Source organism: Enoplosus armatus, chromosome 10 (genome assembly GCF_043641665.1).
Source record: "Enoplosus armatus isolate fEnoArm2 chromosome 10, fEnoArm2.hap1, whole genome shotgun sequence".
Taxonomy (NCBI): Eukaryota; Metazoa; Chordata; class Actinopteri; order Centrarchiformes; family Enoplosidae; genus Enoplosus; species Enoplosus armatus.
This window is the reverse complement of record NC_092189.1, coordinates 11,136,040-11,155,542: the sequence shown is the minus strand read 5'-3', so window position 1 is coordinate 11,155,542 and position 19,503 is coordinate 11,136,040. Positions and strand designations below refer to the sequence as shown.

Here is a 19,503-nt window from a genome sequence, read left to right as displayed (position 1 = left end):
GTTATTTTACCACAATGGTCTATTCAGATTGAGATGTCAGTGTGACCAAAATATGTATTTTACATTATTACATTACATTCATTTTTAACTTTTATCCAAAGTGACTTACAATATGTGCACTCATAGCAGAATATTTAGATTACACCGTTCAACACACACAAACATAATGTTTGAAACTATAAAATCTAATGCATTTGCTCACTTCAGTATTTACATGACTATTGATTTGAAGAAATTAAAATCTGCTTTTAACTTTGTTGTGGGACGTGTGCATGCATGTGTAACCCTAACCTCATGAATGATCGAAGGCATTTCATTTTCAAACTAAAGACAAATTACATACACTGTATAAACACTGTTTATTAGGTACACCTAGCTGTAACTAATGCAGTCTAATGCAACAGTCCTGCAATAAATCCTCCCTTCATGAACATTACAACGTTCAGTTGTGTTGAAACTGTTAGACCTTAGACAGGTGTAGACTGACTATTTGGTCCATTACTATTTGTTTCTATTATTTTGTCATTATATCAATGAGGGTAGGCTAAATAACACCTCTCTGTATAATTCAATACAATTAAACAGCAACACAATCTACATCCTTCAAAATGGCCATGAACTTTATAACCTTCGTAGGATTTATTGCAGGACTGCACTAGTTTCAGCTGTGTGTACACAATAAACCGGTAACTGTGTATGTATCAATAATAACATAGATGTTTATTTCCTTACTTTTATCCAGGAAAACAATGAGGCCTGCGACCGCTGCCCTCTGGGCGGCAGCCATGTTGGTTGGACTGAGTGCTTCATCCCCTGACAACTTCGTAGACCGCTCATCCAAAAACCTCTCCTCTGTCCCAAGAGACCTGCCACAGACGGTTGAGTTTTTAGACCTTTCGTGCAACCACATACAGCAACTTCACTGTGGAGACTTTGAAAACGTCACCATCCTGATGTTCCTCAACATTTCGTGGAATAGTTTGGAGCAGATCGATTCAGAGACGTTCCTCGACACGCCGCTCCTGGAGGATCTAGACCTGTCACACAACAGGCTGAAGAACCTGTCGGGTCAGCGGTACCTGCTCCACACAGAGAACCTTCGGGTACTAAATTTGACCTTCAACAAGTTTCTCACAATGACACTGGGGAGTGAGTTCAGTTCCCTGGTAAAACTGGAGAGATTGGCACTTGGTGCAAAAAACATCAGTATGGGTGATTTCAAGAACATTGCTGAAGTGAAGCTACGTACACTGACCCTTTCCCTGGAGGATGAACTGGGTTATGAAGCAGGCAGCCTGAAGGATGTTCATGCTCAAAGGCTTCAGATAGCTTTCACTACTAACCAAAGAATGGACCACGATCTGTTTGCTGATGCTCTGTCACTCTTTGTTGAAGTGGAGATGATGAATTTGAGTGGTGGCTACAAAGACCTAAGTGAGCAGCTGAGAGAGAGAGCAGAAATCCACACATCTCATCTTTATCTCACCAACATATCAATCGACTGGCCAGACTTAACGCACTATGTAAATGTGGTTCTGCATACTTCTATTACCCATCTGACCGCCTCCGATGTGGCCATGTACAAATTGCCCTATAAAGACACTGATGTGATCAAGACATCCAAAATGAAGTCCTTCACGGCCATAAGGGCGGTGGTGAAGTCTTTCTTCTTTTCACAGGAGGCTGTATACAACTTTTTTATCAACTTGCCAGTGGAGAGTTTAGCGATCGTTGAGACTTCAATCATACACATGACATGCCCGAAGTCGCAGAGTCATATCCTCCAGCTGGACTTCTCCTTTGGCGCTCTATCTGACTCCATCTTCTCCAGAGTGGAGGGTCAAGACATTCGTGAATGTGAGAATCTGGATAACGTGAGGAAATTGATTCTGGTCGGCAACAATCTCAAGAGCCTTCAGTTGCTGAGCAAACGTGTGCAATACATGAAGTCCCTGCAACATCTGGACCTCAGCCTCAATTCCCTGGTTTATGATGGTTTGGAAGGATGTGTCTGGCCACCCAACATCACCAATATGACTCTGTCTTCTAATGGTCTGAAAGACTCGGTTTTTACATGTCTACCAAAAGGAACAGAGACACTGAACCTCCAGAACAACCAGATTTCTGTAGTACCTTCATCCATCTTGAAACTGGAAAACCTTTCATCTCTGAATCTAAATGCTAACAGGCTGCGGGACCTGCCAGTATGTAACGGTTTCCCCGTACTGAATGAGCTAATGCTCCAGTCGAATTCCCTTCATGCCCCGTCTGTGAGCAAGCTGGAAAGCTGCCCCAAACTGAAAACCCTGGATGTCAGTTCCAACCCCTTCACCTGCACCTGCGCTCTGAGGAGTTTCATAAGTCTTGGCATCAAGTCTGAAAAGAAGAAAAGTCACACAGGAATTGAATTGTTGAGCTGGCCAATGGACTATTACTGCACCTACCCAGAGGCTGTGAGAGACTCCACCTTGAGAGACATTTGGATCCCAGAGGTCTCCTGTGATGTTGGCCTTCTAGCTGCCACCATCTTGTGCCCAGCAGTGATATTGATTATCGCAGTTGTGACTCTGTGCTATCATTTGGATGTTCCCTGGTACATGGGCATGATCTGGCAGTGGACCAGAGCCAAACATCGCGCAAGAAGTCGACAAGTTCGACCTGAAGATCTGATGGGTGTTGAGTTTCATGCTTTTGTGTCTTACAGCCAGCATGATGCAGAGTGGGTGCACAATTCCCTCCTACCCAACCTTGAAGGCCCTGCAGGAGGGCTCCAAATCAGCCATCATGAGAAGGACTTTGTGCCAGGAAAGACGATCATCCAGAACATCATCACCTGTGTGGAGAAAAGCCGACGCTCCGTGTTTGTGCTCTCTGCTCACTTCGTCAAGAGCGAGTGGTGCCATTACGAGCTGTACTTTGCCAGCCACCAACGCCTCGCTCAGGGCTCGGACAGCGTTGTGCTGGTGCTGCTTGAGCCTCTGCCTCAATACCTGATCCCATCCAAGTACTACCAGCTGAAGTCCATGATGGGCCGGCACACATATTTGGAGTGGCCTCAGGACAGGGCCAAGCACAGGCTGTTCTGGGCTAACCTCAGAGCTGCCCTACAGGAGGAACTGCCAAATGCACAGAACTGGAGTGACTGTTGAGGAAGACCTAAAGAGGAAGAGGAAGTGTAAATGGGACTGATGGGAAAGTTTTCATGAGGGAATGCAGTAGGAGTAAAAACAAGAACTGATTATTCTTGTTAGCTTGTAATAAATCATATAATAAAAAGTCAACTTCTTTAAATCATTTAGAGGACATTTAATGGAAACATTCATATAAACTAACAATGTGATGAGTTTGTAACAAAAACAATAAACTTTTTTTTTTATATCAAAAATGCACTTTTTTCTTTTGTTGGTATTTGACTTTTGTTGATATCCCACAAAATGTGGGAGTCAACAATATAGTTAAACCACTTAAATGTGGTTAACCCTCAAAGACCACATGTTGTGGTTAACACCGGTAAAGCAGAACACTACACACATACATACAAAACTGCATGAGCACCGTATATTCAGAAAACCAGTATTCTCTCCAACTCTCTGAGAGGAGAGATCCACTTTTAGAGCGAGACATGTGTCCAGTGCTGAGAGACGCTGTTGGGGTCATAAAGTCAGTCCAGCTGCATTAAAACTGTGCCCAGAATGTCAACTATGAAAAGATTCAAAAGTCAAAGGCCAGGTGTCAAGGAAGAGACTGGATGATGATGATTTTCTCATTGATGCAGAAGCGATGAAGCACAGTGAACAGGTTCTCTCCACAACGCGACACCTGCCTCTCCATGGCCAGACGGAAGTCTTCCTTCACTCCTTTGGTGATTCCACGAGTCACTGTGTGGTGTCTGAAAAAAATAAATGGATAAAAAAATAAACACAAACATACATATGGACAGAAATGTATTATTAGGAGATGATTTACCATAAACAGAGAGACTGAGATCTATGCAAAAAAGACAAAATCATGGAAACAGCACGTTACTTTCTCCTTACGTACGTAAATCAGCCAGTCAAGATTACACAACAAAAGTTTCATCATCATAAATAAAAACCACATAAAACATGTCCACAAATGAAATGAGATCAAGTGTTATGAAAAAAACTAAATTGACTGCACGACAAGACCAACATCATCCTCAAATAACAACAACAACAGTGATGACCATAGAAAGACGAGCAATGGCTCAAAGAAAACAAACGCCAACAGGAAATCAAAGAACAACTAACTCTTGATGGAAAATGACAGGCCCAAATCAAAACTGGGGGGATGACAAGCCTTGAAGTTGGGAATGAAGTGAGGGTGACTGGTGTGGGGGAGGGATGGGACTGTGGGAGGAGGGGCCTGGGGTACCTGTCCATCGTCTGCACCCCTTGTAGCAGAAGGGTATTTAACTCCACCCCCAGGGCGGGACTAGGGTTCCTGAGGGACAGCAACATTCAACAACTCTCAGTCAGTGAGGGTGCATTCAAGTGTCTTAACTTCTACAGCAATGAATGAAGGAGTTTGATCAAAGTTTTATTTTTACCATAAACCCCTTTGTCTTTCTAATGTCCACTCCGTTAACAACATTTTCAGTTTAAAGCACAATTTTCCCCACAGGCGATGTCTGCTTAGATCATCAATCAACAGTACTGTTCTCTTTGAAAACAGCAACAGGACGGGAGTGTGCAGAATCACGATGCAAACTGAAACGTTTCTGGACGCAAGGTGCTTACTTGATCAGCATTCCCTGATTTGGCAACAGCTCCAGTTGAATCCTCCCCCCTTCTGGAGTACGCAGGTAAGCGAACTCCTCCAGCATGTCAATGTCTGACAACAATCATGAGCTTATGGAAACTAACATCCGAGACCAGAGAACACAAACAACCACAAAAGTAATTGTAATTCTCGTCAGGCTCTATCGTGGTTACAAAAAAGGATACTGGTCACATAGTTGAAGAAATTCTCATACTGGAAACTGCCTTGCTGACAGATCTTATCCACTGCCTTTAAAAACAGCATCTCGCCCTGTGGCCAGTCATGCTGCAGGAGCACTACCACATGACCGAGGGACAGGTCGTCACGACTGTCTGTGAAGGCACGGAGCTGATTGGACAAAATGAGAAAAAAGAGAAAGTGGGTTATACAAGGTTTAGTATCTAAAAAGTCTAGATGTAGAAAAATGTAATCGGCACAAATAGTGATTGTCTTATCACAGTCCAACTATAAAAATCATAGACTCCAATCCCTGAATTTCATTTAGTTATGCATTTCCATAGACTTCACTAGTGAATTTACCTTGAAGCAGGCCAGCATCAGCTGGAGACAGAAAGGTAGCACAGCTTTACTGGTGCAGGGAAGCAATCTCAGGTCATTACCTAGATATGATAGTCACAGTTATATATTTCTCTGTCACATGATAGATTATGTAATTCATATTATTTCTGTATCAAGGAACAACAGTAGTTTAAAAAAGCCTGTTATTTCTCAATAATATGTGAATAGCAGCAAAGGGAACTTCGTTATTTCTGGTCACAACAATCTGTCAACATACAGACTCACACGATGCCACCATTTTTGGGACACTTCTGCCAAAAATATAAAACCATTTAGCGCTCAATACAAAAGGTATATCAGATAGCAATTTTACACAACAAGGTAAAAGCTGTTCATGGGTCAGAATCAGTGACTGAACATTGTTTTACAAAAGCAGGAAGTGTTTACCTTTCCTTGTTTTGGTCTTGACTCTACACTGATCCTCTGGGTTCTTTGTTGGTTCTTGAGTCGGGGGCACCAGCCCACTGACGACATCAAGCAGCTTCTCACAGGCCATCTGATGAACAGATACAGAACAATACATACATCACATGTGGAAACAGAGCAGGACTATTACACAAGGGTACTAAATGTCATGAAAATAAGTTGTCTGAATGTATTTTGTCACTTTGTTTCTAAATCATGTTGTAAGCACATGTTGCCCATTCGTTATGGATATCTTTTTGCTAGGCTAAAAATCTTTTCTGAGAATTGTTGGTGACCAGATCTTACATCTGGAAAAGTTTATAGATAATTTAGGTATGAATGTTTGATAAGTGTTATAACTTTGGAGCAAAAAATTACATATCAATTAGACAGAAGGTTAAATTGTTGAGTATATTTAGCAAGGTCAGCATTATATTGTACTAAACGTCTGAAACAGACTCTCTGGAATCTGAAATCTGCAGGAGTTGCGTGTTTCTAAAATTGACCTGTAGTATGACGCCATCTGCAGGCCAGTTGATGTTATAGATTACACAGAGCAAAACAACCTCCTATGTAGGGAATAGGGCAACGTAAACATCAGTATAGACAAGATTAGAACAACAGATATCAACAGAAGTGGGATTAAATAATAAAGTGACTGTAAATCACACGTTTCAATATGTTGCAAAATACAATACAATAGTATAACACCATATATTTTGAGCCAGGTTTGCATTGAGATTATGGAAAAATGGGGAAAGGGAAGTAAGAATGAAGAGACATGCAACCTATGTTTGTATATGCATGTCTCCTGACGCCTGCCAACCTTATGTATAAGAGTGTGGCTGTGTGAGCGTGCTTGTGTGAGTGTGTGCATGTGTGTGTGTACCCTGTACTCTCCCAGTGCATAGTGGCAGGAGGCCTGCTGTATGAGGGCCCTGTGGTGCTCCAGACTGGCCTGACCTGAGGGGCTCTGCTGCCCAGGCTGAGGCTGCTGCACTGCAGCCAGCTGGTGCAGGCTGGAGAGGGCCTTACGGTACTGTCCCTGTAGAGACACGCGCATACACACAATCAGCATATAGTCACAGACAACTCATGATAAATAAATATCTCCCAATTAGGAAAAAACTGTATGTTGTATCAATTCTATATATCAATTCACTTGATGTCATCAGTTGTGTTATGTTTCATAACCTCTATTTGCCCCATTCTTTAAATAGTGTATAAATTAAGATACATGAATTGCTATATCCTGCTCTTTGCTGCTCTTCCCATTACCCCACATGGATCAATAAAGTTTAATTTAATCCAGTATAAAATGATAAAATAGAAAAATAGAAAATACGGGCCACAGATAAAAAGGGCAGCAGGTGCCTAGTCACAAACGAAAACGTCATAACTGTTTCTTGCCTGGTATATAATCATGTCGGAGAGGAATATTCTGAACCACAGCCAACAGTCCGTCTTCCAAGAGGCACAGATCTTCTTGAACTCTATCAAAATGAAATGTTACAAAAACAATAAAACGATTACGACTGTTTTCCCTCTCATCCCTCGTTAAAGAGAAATAAAGCAAGCTGTGTGAAGAAATGTTTTAAAAGCTATAAAGAACCCATCTGCAGCTGTTGTGGTTTCCAAAGCATGACATTGTGTCAGAGTGACTGGACCCTGTCTGGGTGGATAAAACAAAAACACACATGGACAGAGGAGGTGTTTACCAGTTTCCAGGCCGTCGTGGGAGTGAAGAAGGTCCCAGCTTTCCCTCGCTGTGCGGAAGCTCTCCAGAGTCTCTGACCAGCTGGGCATCTCAGTCTTGTTCACTAAAATGTGTCGACCGCGACCTTTTCCCAACCCTTCCTCATCATCTGAGCTCTACAAGGACACACACACATACAGAGTAACAAAAAAGCAGATACAAGGATAACACACTATAGTCACATACTAAAACCTATTTACATACACAACAACCTTGCGCACTAAAAGTGATCTGACTCTCACAAAAATCAGTTAGAAACATGGGAAGGATTTCTGATCTGTCCTCACCATTGTCTTCTCTCTCCCATCTGCCACTTTGCGTTTCTTATGTGCATGTTTCACTGCTCCTCTTTCCACCTCCACATCATTGTACACCGAGCTCAAATCCTCCACAAGGATCCACGGGCCCGAACTCAACGCATTCACACCTTCATAAAACATAAACACATCATTTTATCATTTAAGCTTTCATTGACAAGATAATAGGGATGCATATCCTGAAGAACTAGAGTCAAATGCACAAACAGGGAACTATGTGTGCTTACAAAGACAGAGACTGACCCTGGAACAGTGCAGGCTGTACAGCTGAGACATAGAGGAAGGCGCTGCGGAAGAGGACGAGCGCAGCGCAGATGACCACTTGACTGCAGCAGCGGGACCTTGTGTCGCCTTCCAGACCAGGCAGGTAGCGGCACAGCTCCTTCACTCTCTGCAGCATGTCCACATAACTCCTGGAGCATAAGGTACACACAAAAAGAAACACCCCGTTTAAAAACACTTTTACTCCACTTCAAAAGGCCAATGCTAAACATATAGTGAATATAACATCTGTAGGTACGGCAAAAAATATGTGATTAAATTGATAATTGATAAAGAATATTTTTTTAACACCAAATTAAATTGTTTCTTTTAATTTTAATATTTTTTGTACATTTAATATTAAGATTCTAGTTTATTACTGATTCTGCAATGTAATGTAAAGTACATTAGGTACTAGCAAATTAGCACCCTTGAATATTCCTACACCACTACAGTATACATCAATCTGTTGTGTACGTATTGTACTGAAAACATGTGCTGCCTCGTAACTACATTTTATTATGATTTATTCTGACTCCTGCAGGGCATCTCTGTCTCTTATATGTGCAGATAGCAAAATCTAATCATCCACTTATATCAATGACAGTAGACTAAATATTAGAACCACCTCTCAGTATAACACAGAACAATTCAACAACACCACAAAACCAAAGCCTCCAAAATTACCATAAAGCAAAACAACACTTAAAAAACCTTGACCTTGAAATTATGACCTTCATGAATGTAGGATTCATTGCAGGGTTGTTGTATAAGACTGCATTCATTTAAGCTAGGCTACCTAATAAATGATTGTGTAATACAAGAGTCATCTGAATACAAAACAACCCTGAAAAACAGTACTGACTGACTGACAGATAGACTACCTCTGTCCCTTGTCTCCCTGCCACTCGCAGCGTGCTCCAACCACGGCGAGGATATCCAACAGCCTCTCCCAAGGCTCTGCTACCACTGACGACTTTTCCGACAGGCCGTCAATCACATACCGCTGGGAGCCACGGGACACACTGGGTGACTTCAGAGACCCACCTTCTTGAGAGCCTGAAACAAAGAACAAGAGGAAGAGAAAAAAAAGTCAGGCAGGCAGTAAATAGAAGAAATATGGAGATGGACCTATTGTAGGTGAAGAAGTTTTTAGGTTTAAAGTGATCACACTGGATTAGCCTTAAGAGAAAAGAAAGAACACAGTAGGAGCCTAAATGCAGTTCATTGATATAGGTTAAAAAAAGTAACAATTTAAGTTCATTTAAATACAGTAAAACTACAGTAATTCAAGTTAATTGATTTAGAAGGAATTAGAAAGATTATTTACAGGTATTTTCAGTTCATATGTGCAATAATGTAATAAGTTAATCATTTAAAATGTTTGTGGATTATTCAAAGTGGATAAAAATGTTATTTACGTGATAATTGTAATGTTTGAAAGTGGGTAACTGTTTGGTGCTTTCAAGTAACTATGCACCTTTAATTGCTTAATTGATGCTCCCGTGAGGGGGGAGGTGTGGGGGTAACCTGAGGGTAGTGAGTCAGGCAGGCAGAGAGTGGAGCCTCGCGGTTTTTTGACCTCTTTCTCCCTCTTTTCCTCTCCTTGGTGATTTGTACTTGGAATTAACGGATTTTGTAACTTTGGACACTTTTGAACATTTGAACATTTGAACACCACCCGTTTTGTTTGTAAGTGTGTGTGAGCCGAAGTAAACTGTTAAACTTTACGGTGGGGTACTGTGGATTTTTGTGGATTAAGACGAGAGGGATCAATAGAGCGTCAAGCTAAGGCGTCATTCAGACAGTGGAAACCTACAAACACCATCAGCACAGTGCAGCTTTACCCTGTATCTGTACATCCGGGGAGGGTCCACGGGTAACATAGCCGATGTAGAACTCAGCTGCTTTCAGCATGTACTTGTGCATCAGGCTGGCCGGCAAGCGCATGTCCATGTTGTTTATGACCAAAGGAAGGACATCACACACTGTAATAATAATAAAGAATTGGTGTGAAAGTCATTGAATATCGCGAGTGGTTTTTGTGACTGAATGAAAAGGAAGTTTTAAGTGTTTCACTCACCAAAAAGTTTTCTGAAGCAGTTGACAGGAGTCTCCACATTCTCTGATGCCTCCGCCTCCAACAATGTTTCTCCTAGACTGACCTAAACATATGGCAAAATGTTACCAGTGACTGTTTTAGTGCTATTTACTCTTGGTTCAAATGTCTACACACAAGCGTCATGTTATTATTACGTACCCCGTGTTGGACCACAGACTCTGGAAAGCGTTTAAGAAGGAGGAGCAGCATCTCTGCCTTCTCCAAAGTGTTGAAGCACTGCTCTGTGGCTTTCAGTAACATCTCACACTGCACACGGCCAGGCAGTGTCTCAAATAATCCTGGGGGAGACAAACATACACACATAGACACTCCATACTTTATTATCACACTCCTGACAGTAAGGATGCTGTAATGTATACTTAAGTATGCATGGCCTGTATACTAAAAAGCCAGTTGAACTCCTCTCACCTCGTAGAAACTGTGCATGTTTGTCCTGAGAGTCACTGCGCAGAGCAGCTGTGATGACACTGATCTCCCGCCAAACAATGGGCTGATCTGGAAAGTTTATAAACCTAAAGGATGGACAAATCATTGACAACTGACAACAGCAAAGGGCACCTGACATTCACGTTAGTACCATAGAGATAGTACACTGTAACTCACATGTCATACAGCAGCCTCCCTGCCGAAGCTGTCCTCTCTGCATTGCGTTCAATGATGTACATTTCATACTGTGAAAACATGTCAATCAAATTATCCACATATTTCAAACACGTGATAATGCTTGACTGATACATTTAGAGAAATTCATACAACGCCAGTGGTTTGACTATAAGCAGCTGAGGTACATGCTTAATATTACCTGTATGTTGAAATCTGCAGGGTAAAGGGTTCTGGCAGTTATGAGCCAGGCTTTGGCCGCACAGGGATCATCAGAGACCAGCTCCCGGGCTCTTTTCACCAAAAACTCGCAGTCTTTTTGCGCTGACATTTTATATTAATCGAGCTCTCGGTGACGAAGGCGACAAGTTCACCCCACACAGAGTTCAGACTGGAGATGGTTGCATACGTTTCTCCTACACGCACAAGTCTCGGTGGATAAATTTCAAGTGCAAGCTGTAGCCAACGTTAGCGTTAAGCTAAAGAGAGCTGTTCAGTGCAAAATGTAGCTAGTTACCGTTAGCTATGTGACTTTCAATAGGCATCTTTGCTAGAATTGTTCACCAGACCATGCTCTATTATTCAGTTGTCTTATATACATATAACAATCATGAATATCAAGAAAAAGAAGAGCGACTACAAGTCCTTCTGAAATACAAAGCGGCGAGTCAAAGCTAAGCCTTTATTTACCGACACATTCTCCAACGTTACGACAATGAAGTCGACTGTAGTCGTAAAAATAACGCCACATTCTGCTTTACGATCAAGGTTCAAGCATTTCCTGATTAGCTAGTCGCACCAAAACAACGAGAAGAAATAGTTGGTTTTAGCTTTTTACTCAACATGTGTTGTGTGTCTAAAACATCCGAGGTCATTTACTAACCAAAACTATCCACTATTTACATCGCGCAATACAAATGTGCAAATGCAAATGTTAGACGCTCTCTGAAGTCAGTTGTAACCTCACCCATATACTCTTAGCTCTGCAGCAGTGCGCATGCGCTAAAGATGCATTGCTGCTGTCACCTGCTGCTGCTGGGGCTGCAGACCAGACACGACCTACAGTTGTGTCCCAATTACCCTGCGAAAAACTGCACTCTACCTGTCCAGATACAGGACAGCGACTGGTGTCCACAAGCAGGTAAAGACTAATTTATGAACCCGGCTGTTGCTTAACCAAGACTGTTAGACGCTCTTTTGCCACTTGACATTCAGTTGCTGTCAACGAAGTCTCCAACCAGTCATCAATGAACGCCTGTCCGTTTTGACTGATTATGCTAGCCACTTAGCATGCTAGGAAGACAAGTATTTTGCTGTAGAAAGCAGCCATTATACCTGACCCTGTTCTCATGTCAGTCCTTCCTCTCTCCTACCGTAAACATACATCTGATTGACTGTTACTAGCATAACCGAGGAGGCCCAGTCACTAGCAATGCTGAGCTAGCTAAATTGGCTAACCAGCCTAGCATTTGGGTGTGTGGCTATTGAGCTAAATATGCTAGCCCGTCGGTGATTTGGCGATCTTTAGTGAGATATTCATACAGTCATTAACATTGCTTCGTGTTCCTGTTGTAATGTAACTGTTAAATGAAGGTAAGCCTTAAGGCATTTATTTTTTTAGCCTACTGACTGACAGCATACCAGGACAACAGGCGTGACACGGCAGGCTAATGAGATCAAATAATTTACTTATGGAAAATCATCGGATTACGTAATAGGGTTGTTATCGCCTTCTCAAACCCGTTGATTTAGTATCATTATCAATTGTATCTTTCTAACGTTCTCCATGATGGTAGAATACTTGCTTCCTGCTGTCAAACATGACATTGCGAAATGAAAGTACATCACCAGTGAACTGTACTCAATAATCCAAAGTAAAATAAGTCATTCACTCACTTAACATTATGCCTGTAAAACGTATTGTAATATAGGTGGTTAAAAAACTCTTTGCAGTTGGAATTAAAGAGGAATTAAAATTGTATCAGTGCAATAATATTTTATTTATTATGTTATAGTTTTGTTATATTTTCTTTTGAATTCTGTAACGCTCGCAGGTCAGTAGCCATGTGGCAGCAGTCTGGTTTGTCATACTGACCTGAAACTGTGTTTAAGGATTTCTGGAGTGGTATTTTGGTTGACGTACTGTGACCTCTAATGACCTCACAGCTTTGCCACCCCTATCTCCTACTTGGACTATATTTAGACTACTCCTTGACAACTTGCTTTATGTACTAAAGATATTTAGATTCTTTTGGGAGAACCTTTGGGAGAATTTCACTTCAGCAGCTTTGTTATTGCTATTATGTGTGGTAGGGTGCCACTAGCTTCATTAATACTTAAAAAAAAGAAAAACTGCTTTAAACACTTCATGATAACATCAAATACGTGGTGCTTTTTAATGTACATTAAATGAATAGACCTGGTGTCTTCTGCCCCTCATAGTTGTACTCTCCTCCCCCATGACTAAGCACAGTCTGTTAAGTTGTGTCATAGCTCTTATCAGGGGCGAGTTGGGGCAACCTGGTTGTGCAAGTTGAAGGCAGGTGAGATTAAACAATTCGTTCTGTTTCAGGTAGCAGCATATAGCATGTGCGGGCCTTTTAATCTAGACTATATTGAATATTATAGAGAATATTTTAACAAATACACCGTATCAGCAGCAGATATGAAATTTTAAATTGCGTTTATCATACACTGCAATTTTATTTCTATTTCATATCTATTAAACTACTGTGAATGTGTACATGTATATACTGTATCCGTATGTATGTATATGTATCTATATGTACTGTGTGAAAATATGTTAATGTAAAAAAGAAATAGTGGGAATATAATCTTTTCCAATGTTTTTTTAAATTTTCAAACATTGCTTTGTTGTGTTGATTGGGCTCCAATTGAATCTCATTTGTTCTTTACCAAAATGTTGGTAAGAGAGTGTGTACGATGTTGCCATTTTCATTTGTGACATCAGGTCGTCAGAGTCTCACTCATGATTTCTGTCTCCCTTTACCGTCATACTATTGCATGAAAAAATGCCATAAAAATAATTTTAAAAAGATAATGTAAGTTAAGTAGGTCTATCTGATATTTCTCCTCTTTCACAGGGTATACATTTTACAGAAAAGTGCTGTTCTGATGTGATGCTGAAGGAACAGGCTGTGGAGCACTGACCTTCCCATGGCTGTTAGCACCATGGACTCTGAGTCAGCCAGGACACCTCAGCCTCAGGCTGCCCTGACTAAAGGAGGCCGCTCCCTGCTGCCTACTGGGGCTCTTAGTGCCAGGCTGGACCATCAAGGGAAGCACTATGTCTGTGGCTCCATTGCAGCCTTTACCAATATCGTGGTGACCTTCCCCATCCAGAAGGTGCTGTTCCGCCAGCAGCTGCACGGTGTGTTGGCCACTGAGGCGGTGCGGCAGCTCCAGAGGGATGGGCTGAGGAATCTTTACAGGGGCCTGCTGCCCCCACTACTCCAAAAGAGCACTACAGTGGCCATCATGTTTGGCCTGTATGAGGACTTCTCTCGAGTCTTACTAGACCGAGCCAGAGGCAGCGGCGTGCCGGAGCTGATCACCCGAAGCTTTGCTGCAGCATTGGCGGGAACAGCCGAGGCCATCCTGATGCCATTTGAGCGTGTGCAGACTCTCCTACAAGACCATCGGCACCATGGGCGGTTCAACAACACAGCCCACACCTTCCGGACACTTCTGACTGAGTACGGTGTCAAAGAGTGCTACCGTGGCCTCGTGCCCATACTCGTCCGTAATGGCCCAAGCAATGTGCTCTTCTTTGGGCTCCGTGGGCCCATTAAGGAGCAGCTCCCAGAAGCCACTAGCTGGGGAGGTCACTTGGTTAATGATTTTGTGTGTGGAGGGTTGTTGGGGGCAGCCCTTGGCATCATGTTCTATCCACTGAATGTGGTAAAGTCCCGGGCTCAGTCTCAGGTTGGTGGAGCGTTTCAGCCTTGCAAGGAGGTGCTGCTAACAGTGTGGAGAGAAAGGGGTTGCAGTTTGGCCATGCTCTTCAGAGGGGCCCACCTCAACTACCACCGTTCACTCCTCTCCTGGGGCATCATCAATGCCACCTACGAGCTGCTGCTGAAGCTCATGTGAGAGGGGGAGTGGAGATGACATTTAGAGAGGAAGAGAAAGTTTGTAAAGGGAAAGAGCCAGTTTGTTGAGAAGAAAGCAAATTGTAAAGTAAAGCCGTTGCACTTGCTGTCTGGCACCGTTTTTGGTACACTGGAGATTCCATGACTGAAAGACAGCAATGAAGTTGCACTTCTGACAGGGGCCAACAGTCAGTGTGAGATAAACCACCTGCCATTGTTACTATTTACTGTCGTCAAAGTATTAAAAAGAAGACACGCTTTAGCCTATATAAAACTTGTGCCAGGGTCCAATGGAAATGCCCTTATTTGCTCTGCGTACAGAAATTTGGGGGAGCAAACTGAACTCCAGTACTTTTTTCCACAGTTTCAAGCAAAGGTTACTTGACTAGATTAACTGTTTTGTAGTAGAAGCTGTTTCTTCATATGTGCCGTGTGCTGTGGTGTGTCTTGTTGACAATATCCGTCTGTTTGTTGACCAAGAGCACTTTCTCTCTGAGGCTGTATTCTGCCACTTAACTGAAACACTTTTGTACTTTTGACCATTAAAATACCCCAAGATTTATTGTCAAGGAGAATGTAATAAGTGGCCATTTCATTTCTCTTTATGCTCCATCTCCACCTATTCGGCATATATGTTGAGGCTAATACTTAAGAAATTATTGAAATGAGTGTCAGTGATGTACATGTTCTTGGAAATACTAGCAGACACAGGCAGGCTATCTTAAACAGTTTCACCTTTCACACATTATTCATCTTTGCCAATTGGAGCTGAACTTTTTTCAAACGCTGTTTGTCTTGGTCTATTTTATGAAGTGCTACTGGCAGGGTGTATGTGTTATTTGAGTTTTGACAAGTGTCCATTCATGTATATGTCAGTAAAACATCCAGTTACACCCAGATCTTGTCTGTTTTTATAATTTATTGGAAGGGAGAAAAACAACATTTAATCCAGAGTTCTGTTGCAACAAATAATGCCAGCTTCAGAGAGAGACATCTGATATTAATTTGACTATGCACCGTTCCTGCATTTGTTCATTTTTGGGCTATTGTTTGTGTATTGACTATAAAACTAAGTGCTCCTCAATGTTTGTTTTCTTTTTATAAACTTTAATATCTCTTGTTTTATACATGTATCTCTCTCCCTCTACTCACTCTTTTATATCTTCTCTTCACTCACGCTTGCTCTCCTCTCTGTCTGTAACATCTGTTGACATAATGGGCTCAAATTTCAAGCTTGAGTAGATGCAGTCACCACGCTGCAGTTCTTGCTGGGTACGACAGCCCGAAGAGGAAAGGCATGCTGCTTGAACACTGAGAGAGAGACTGAACAGTAATGCTGAGGGACGACAGGGGCAGAGGGTAATGTTCAGTGGCACAAAAAGCTCAAGCTGCCATGTAAATAGATCACTTGGCCTATTTCTTCAATTCTTTTCATTTTGACTGTCCTCAGTGGATCGTTTCGGAAGATCTTTGTAGGATTTTCTAGGGTTTCCTCTTTGAAAATTAGACTTTGTATTGAATTAGGTTTTGAAAGTGGGACCCGGGCTTATATTAAATAATGCTGTTCATAATTACCACTTCCCCTGAAGCACACGTCACCAAAGCACGATGAAAATGTCAAATTAGCAATTGCAACCAAATGAAATGTTTAAAATCAATCCATTAAAAATGTTGACAGTGAATAAGTCTGTTATGTGGGTGTTTATGGGGATACATTTGTCAATTGTCATGTTTTCTCAAAGACTAAGCTTAATTCCCCAAAGAAAAAGACAAATTATGTTTCACTTATGTAAAAGATGACATACATTATGAAACTGTTTGGCTTCTGTTTGTCTTGTTACTGCAGTGTCAGTCCTCCCTGTGACTAATACTTTACAATAACATGTCTCATCTATCTGCCCTGCCCTTGCCCAAGTAATCCCTTCTTTGTAATCAATCACACAAACAGCTTCACCATTATAATGATGTATTGTAGTCAAGATGAACAGACTTAACACTGGATCATAATGAAGGATGCAGCAAACACTCAAATACATTGTAGTTCAACACCTCTTGCTATTTCTACTTTGTATGTGATCATAGAAATGGCTCTCACAACAGCACTACACTGTCAGACCATGTTTATTACATGTGTGACAGTGCAGAGTGCGACTTTCTAGATTACTGTGTCAAGAAGTCAGACTGCAGATAATGATCAGATTAAGGGCAATCTGACATGGGGACTTTGGATCAGGGTGGGTTGAGCTACTGAGTTACAAAGCCTCTCAACTATCTCACTGTTCACCCTCACAAATGTGTCCCTGACTACCATCTCGGGTGAAATCTTGCAATTTTTACATTCAGATTCATTATTTAAGAGTGCATTTTAATAATAGGAGTGGAAATGTTGCTCTAGCTCGTCCGTCTCTCTCTTAATAATTTAGAGACATTCCCAGTACCAAATGAGTGAAGGAGAAAAGAGGCCCCAGTGCTACATGCATAGATAAACACTGCCTTCGTGGAAGTGCAGCAACTCAATGCTGAGAAAGAAATCTCTCAGTAATCCTTGTTAACAGCATTAGTTGTGCAGTGATGGTACAAACAGAGAGGCGATTCAGACTGCAGAGGTACTCCTTGAAATCTTCATCCCCTCTGCTGTTCAAATATTCACCCCTGGGTTTAATATTAGGCCATATTAATATATGGCAAATGTATTGTCTTCTGCTCTGATTTGTAGACGCAGTATTTAGGGAGGAAGCTTATATCTACTGGAACTTGGTACATTAAATTAATAACCAGTCTATAGACAAAACCCAAACATTCAGATGTTCAACACTGTTAAGGTCAATGTGTAATTTATTCCCAAACAATACATTTCTTGGTACATAGACTTCATTGTATGTGGGTATGGAAAAGTGACTGCTCATGTAGAAACACAATGTCCTGGTTGAAAATGAAATGCTGTTGACACAATGTAACCATACAGAAACAAAACAAATAGGTGACACAGGCACTCCTCCCTGTTTGGGCCTGCTCGATGAACAACTAGAGATGCTCCTGAGACCCACAGTAAGTCTTGATGTTGTTGCTTGATGCTGCGATGGACACTGCTACTGGACATTACCTCCATGGCAACTGGAAGTTCTCTCACACAAGAAACCTGCCTTCTTATTTTTTAAGCATGGCCACCTTGACAAAATGTCCCTTGGTCTTCTATTTGGAAGATTAAACATAGTACCTATCTCCTCACCAGCTGTCTCTGAACAAGCAGTCCTTATTTCAGCCAATCCCCTTATCGTATTTGTATATGCAACTGCTGACTGATTTGGCTTAATTACCTTTTTGCTGTCATAGGTGGCTCAAGCAAATCCTCCAAATCGGATGGCTCATTAAATGAGTTGGCATCATGTGATATGGACGAGCTGATTAGTGAACACTGCAAACTGATCGAGCAATGTAATTCTTTTACTGACAATTCACAGACATCAGTATAGACAGGAGTCGTTATATTGACAAATGCTTATGCCATGCAACTTTGCAAAATGTTGCAATCCATGATGCAGTAAGTTTTCCCGAAGCAAGACAAAGGCCAACATTCCAAACAAAGAAAGCACCCATCATATTCAGACTAACATAATGCAGCTATTGTTGTTTCTAATGTTAGCAAAAAAAACAAGAATACAGTATGTGGGGGGTGGGGAGTTTATGTTTGCATAGCCATAAACTAAGGTAGAGAATAGGACACAAAGATATAAATGTATATCTACAGTTCTGACCCCAGCATACAGCAGTCAGTCCATCTTTCAGTCAGTATGTTAATAATAAGGTGGTGTGCCCAAAAAGGAAACCATAGTGGGGAACAGTTGTGGCTCAGTGTTTTAAGACTTTGGATCTTTGCTACATTTGGACAGAGTTTAACAGTCACCCTTGTGCCGAGTCAAAAACTTTTTTTAACTACATAAATAAGGTCCCCTGTTTTGCTCCCTGGGCCTCATCCACACATCATCCCAGAAAATATATATGTAATGTCCTTTGGATGAAAACTAGATTAATGTTATAATACTGCATACGTTTGGGTAATGGGAGTTTTTCCAAGAAGCATTCACTCAGAGTCAGTCAAGACTGGGGAAGGGATAGAAAAAACACTTTACATAAGGGTATGTGTCTCATAAAAAGGTGCAATCTGTAACAGTCAAAAGTGCTCTCCCTGCTTTGTAATGGTATAGTTTTGTATCCCATTTATATGTGACTGTAATGTTGAAAAACTAAATCCTTAAAAAGGTGCGATTCCTGCACATATAAAACAAATCAGTTAATAACTGTATTTTGCAGGTGTGATAAAGTATATTTTCTGTATTTTGTCAGTAAAACGTACTGTTATTACTAAACTTGAAAAATGACAATTTACAGATTACACCTTGTGGAATGAAGAAATCTTTAAAGCAGCAAAAGAACATAATACTGTCTCAAAGAGAAGGAAAAATAAAAATTCCAGTGACATCCATAGTTTTTTTTTTCACCAGAGACCTGCACATCACAGACCATGGTGCAAATATTGTAAAAATAAATACATAAATACATACATGGGTA

At 41.4% G+C, this 19,503-nt stretch overlaps 3 protein-coding genes across 6 annotated transcripts; 2 read left to right on the top strand and 1 right to left on the bottom strand.

Moving 5' to 3' along the window:
* The first annotated feature begins 749 nt into the window (after positions 1-749).
* tlr1 (toll-like receptor 1) lies at positions 750-3,379 on the top strand. The gene has a single exon (XM_070912758.1). It carries the CDS (start codon positions 750-752, stop codon positions 3,147-3,149), a length of 2,400 nt encoding a protein of 799 aa, XP_070768859.1. The 3' UTR covers positions 3,150-3,379.
* On the bottom strand, positions 3,306-11,153 carry ints10 (integrator complex subunit 10). Of its 4 annotated transcripts, none has more exons than XM_070912760.1 (18): positions 11,025-11,153; positions 10,826-10,893; positions 10,631-10,734; positions 10,361-10,500; positions 10,184-10,265; positions 9,941-10,088; positions 8,985-9,167; positions 8,083-8,252; positions 7,810-7,949; positions 7,485-7,638; positions 7,177-7,259; positions 6,656-6,811; positions 5,749-5,857; positions 5,323-5,402; positions 4,968-5,130; positions 4,761-4,854; positions 4,396-4,464; positions 3,306-3,889 (listed from the first exon to the last, which is right to left on the bottom strand). In XM_070912760.1, exons 1-18 carry the CDS (start codon positions 11,151-11,153, stop codon positions 3,733-3,735), a joined length of 2,229 nt encoding a protein of 742 aa, XP_070768861.1. In that variant the 3' UTR covers positions 3,306-3,732. The 4 variants fall into 4 exon arrangements, with proteins under 4 accessions (XP_070768861.1, XP_070768860.1, XP_070768862.1 ...); XM_070912759.1 differs by having other exon boundaries at positions 8,985-9,159; positions 9,948-10,088; XM_070912761.1 differs by lacking the exon at positions 4,396-4,464 and having other exon boundaries at positions 8,985-9,159; positions 9,948-10,088.
* A 705-nt stretch (positions 11,154-11,858) lies between these two features.
* On the top strand, positions 11,859-16,018 carry slc25a51b (solute carrier family 25 member 51b). The gene is made up of 2 exons (XM_070913373.1): positions 11,859-11,963; positions 13,927-16,018. Exon 2 carries the CDS (start codon positions 14,000-14,002, stop codon positions 14,933-14,935), a length of 936 nt encoding a protein of 311 aa, XP_070769474.1. The 5' UTR covers positions 11,859-11,963; positions 13,927-13,999; the 3' UTR covers positions 14,936-16,018.
* The last annotated feature ends 3,485 nt before the right edge of the window (positions 16,019-19,503 follow it).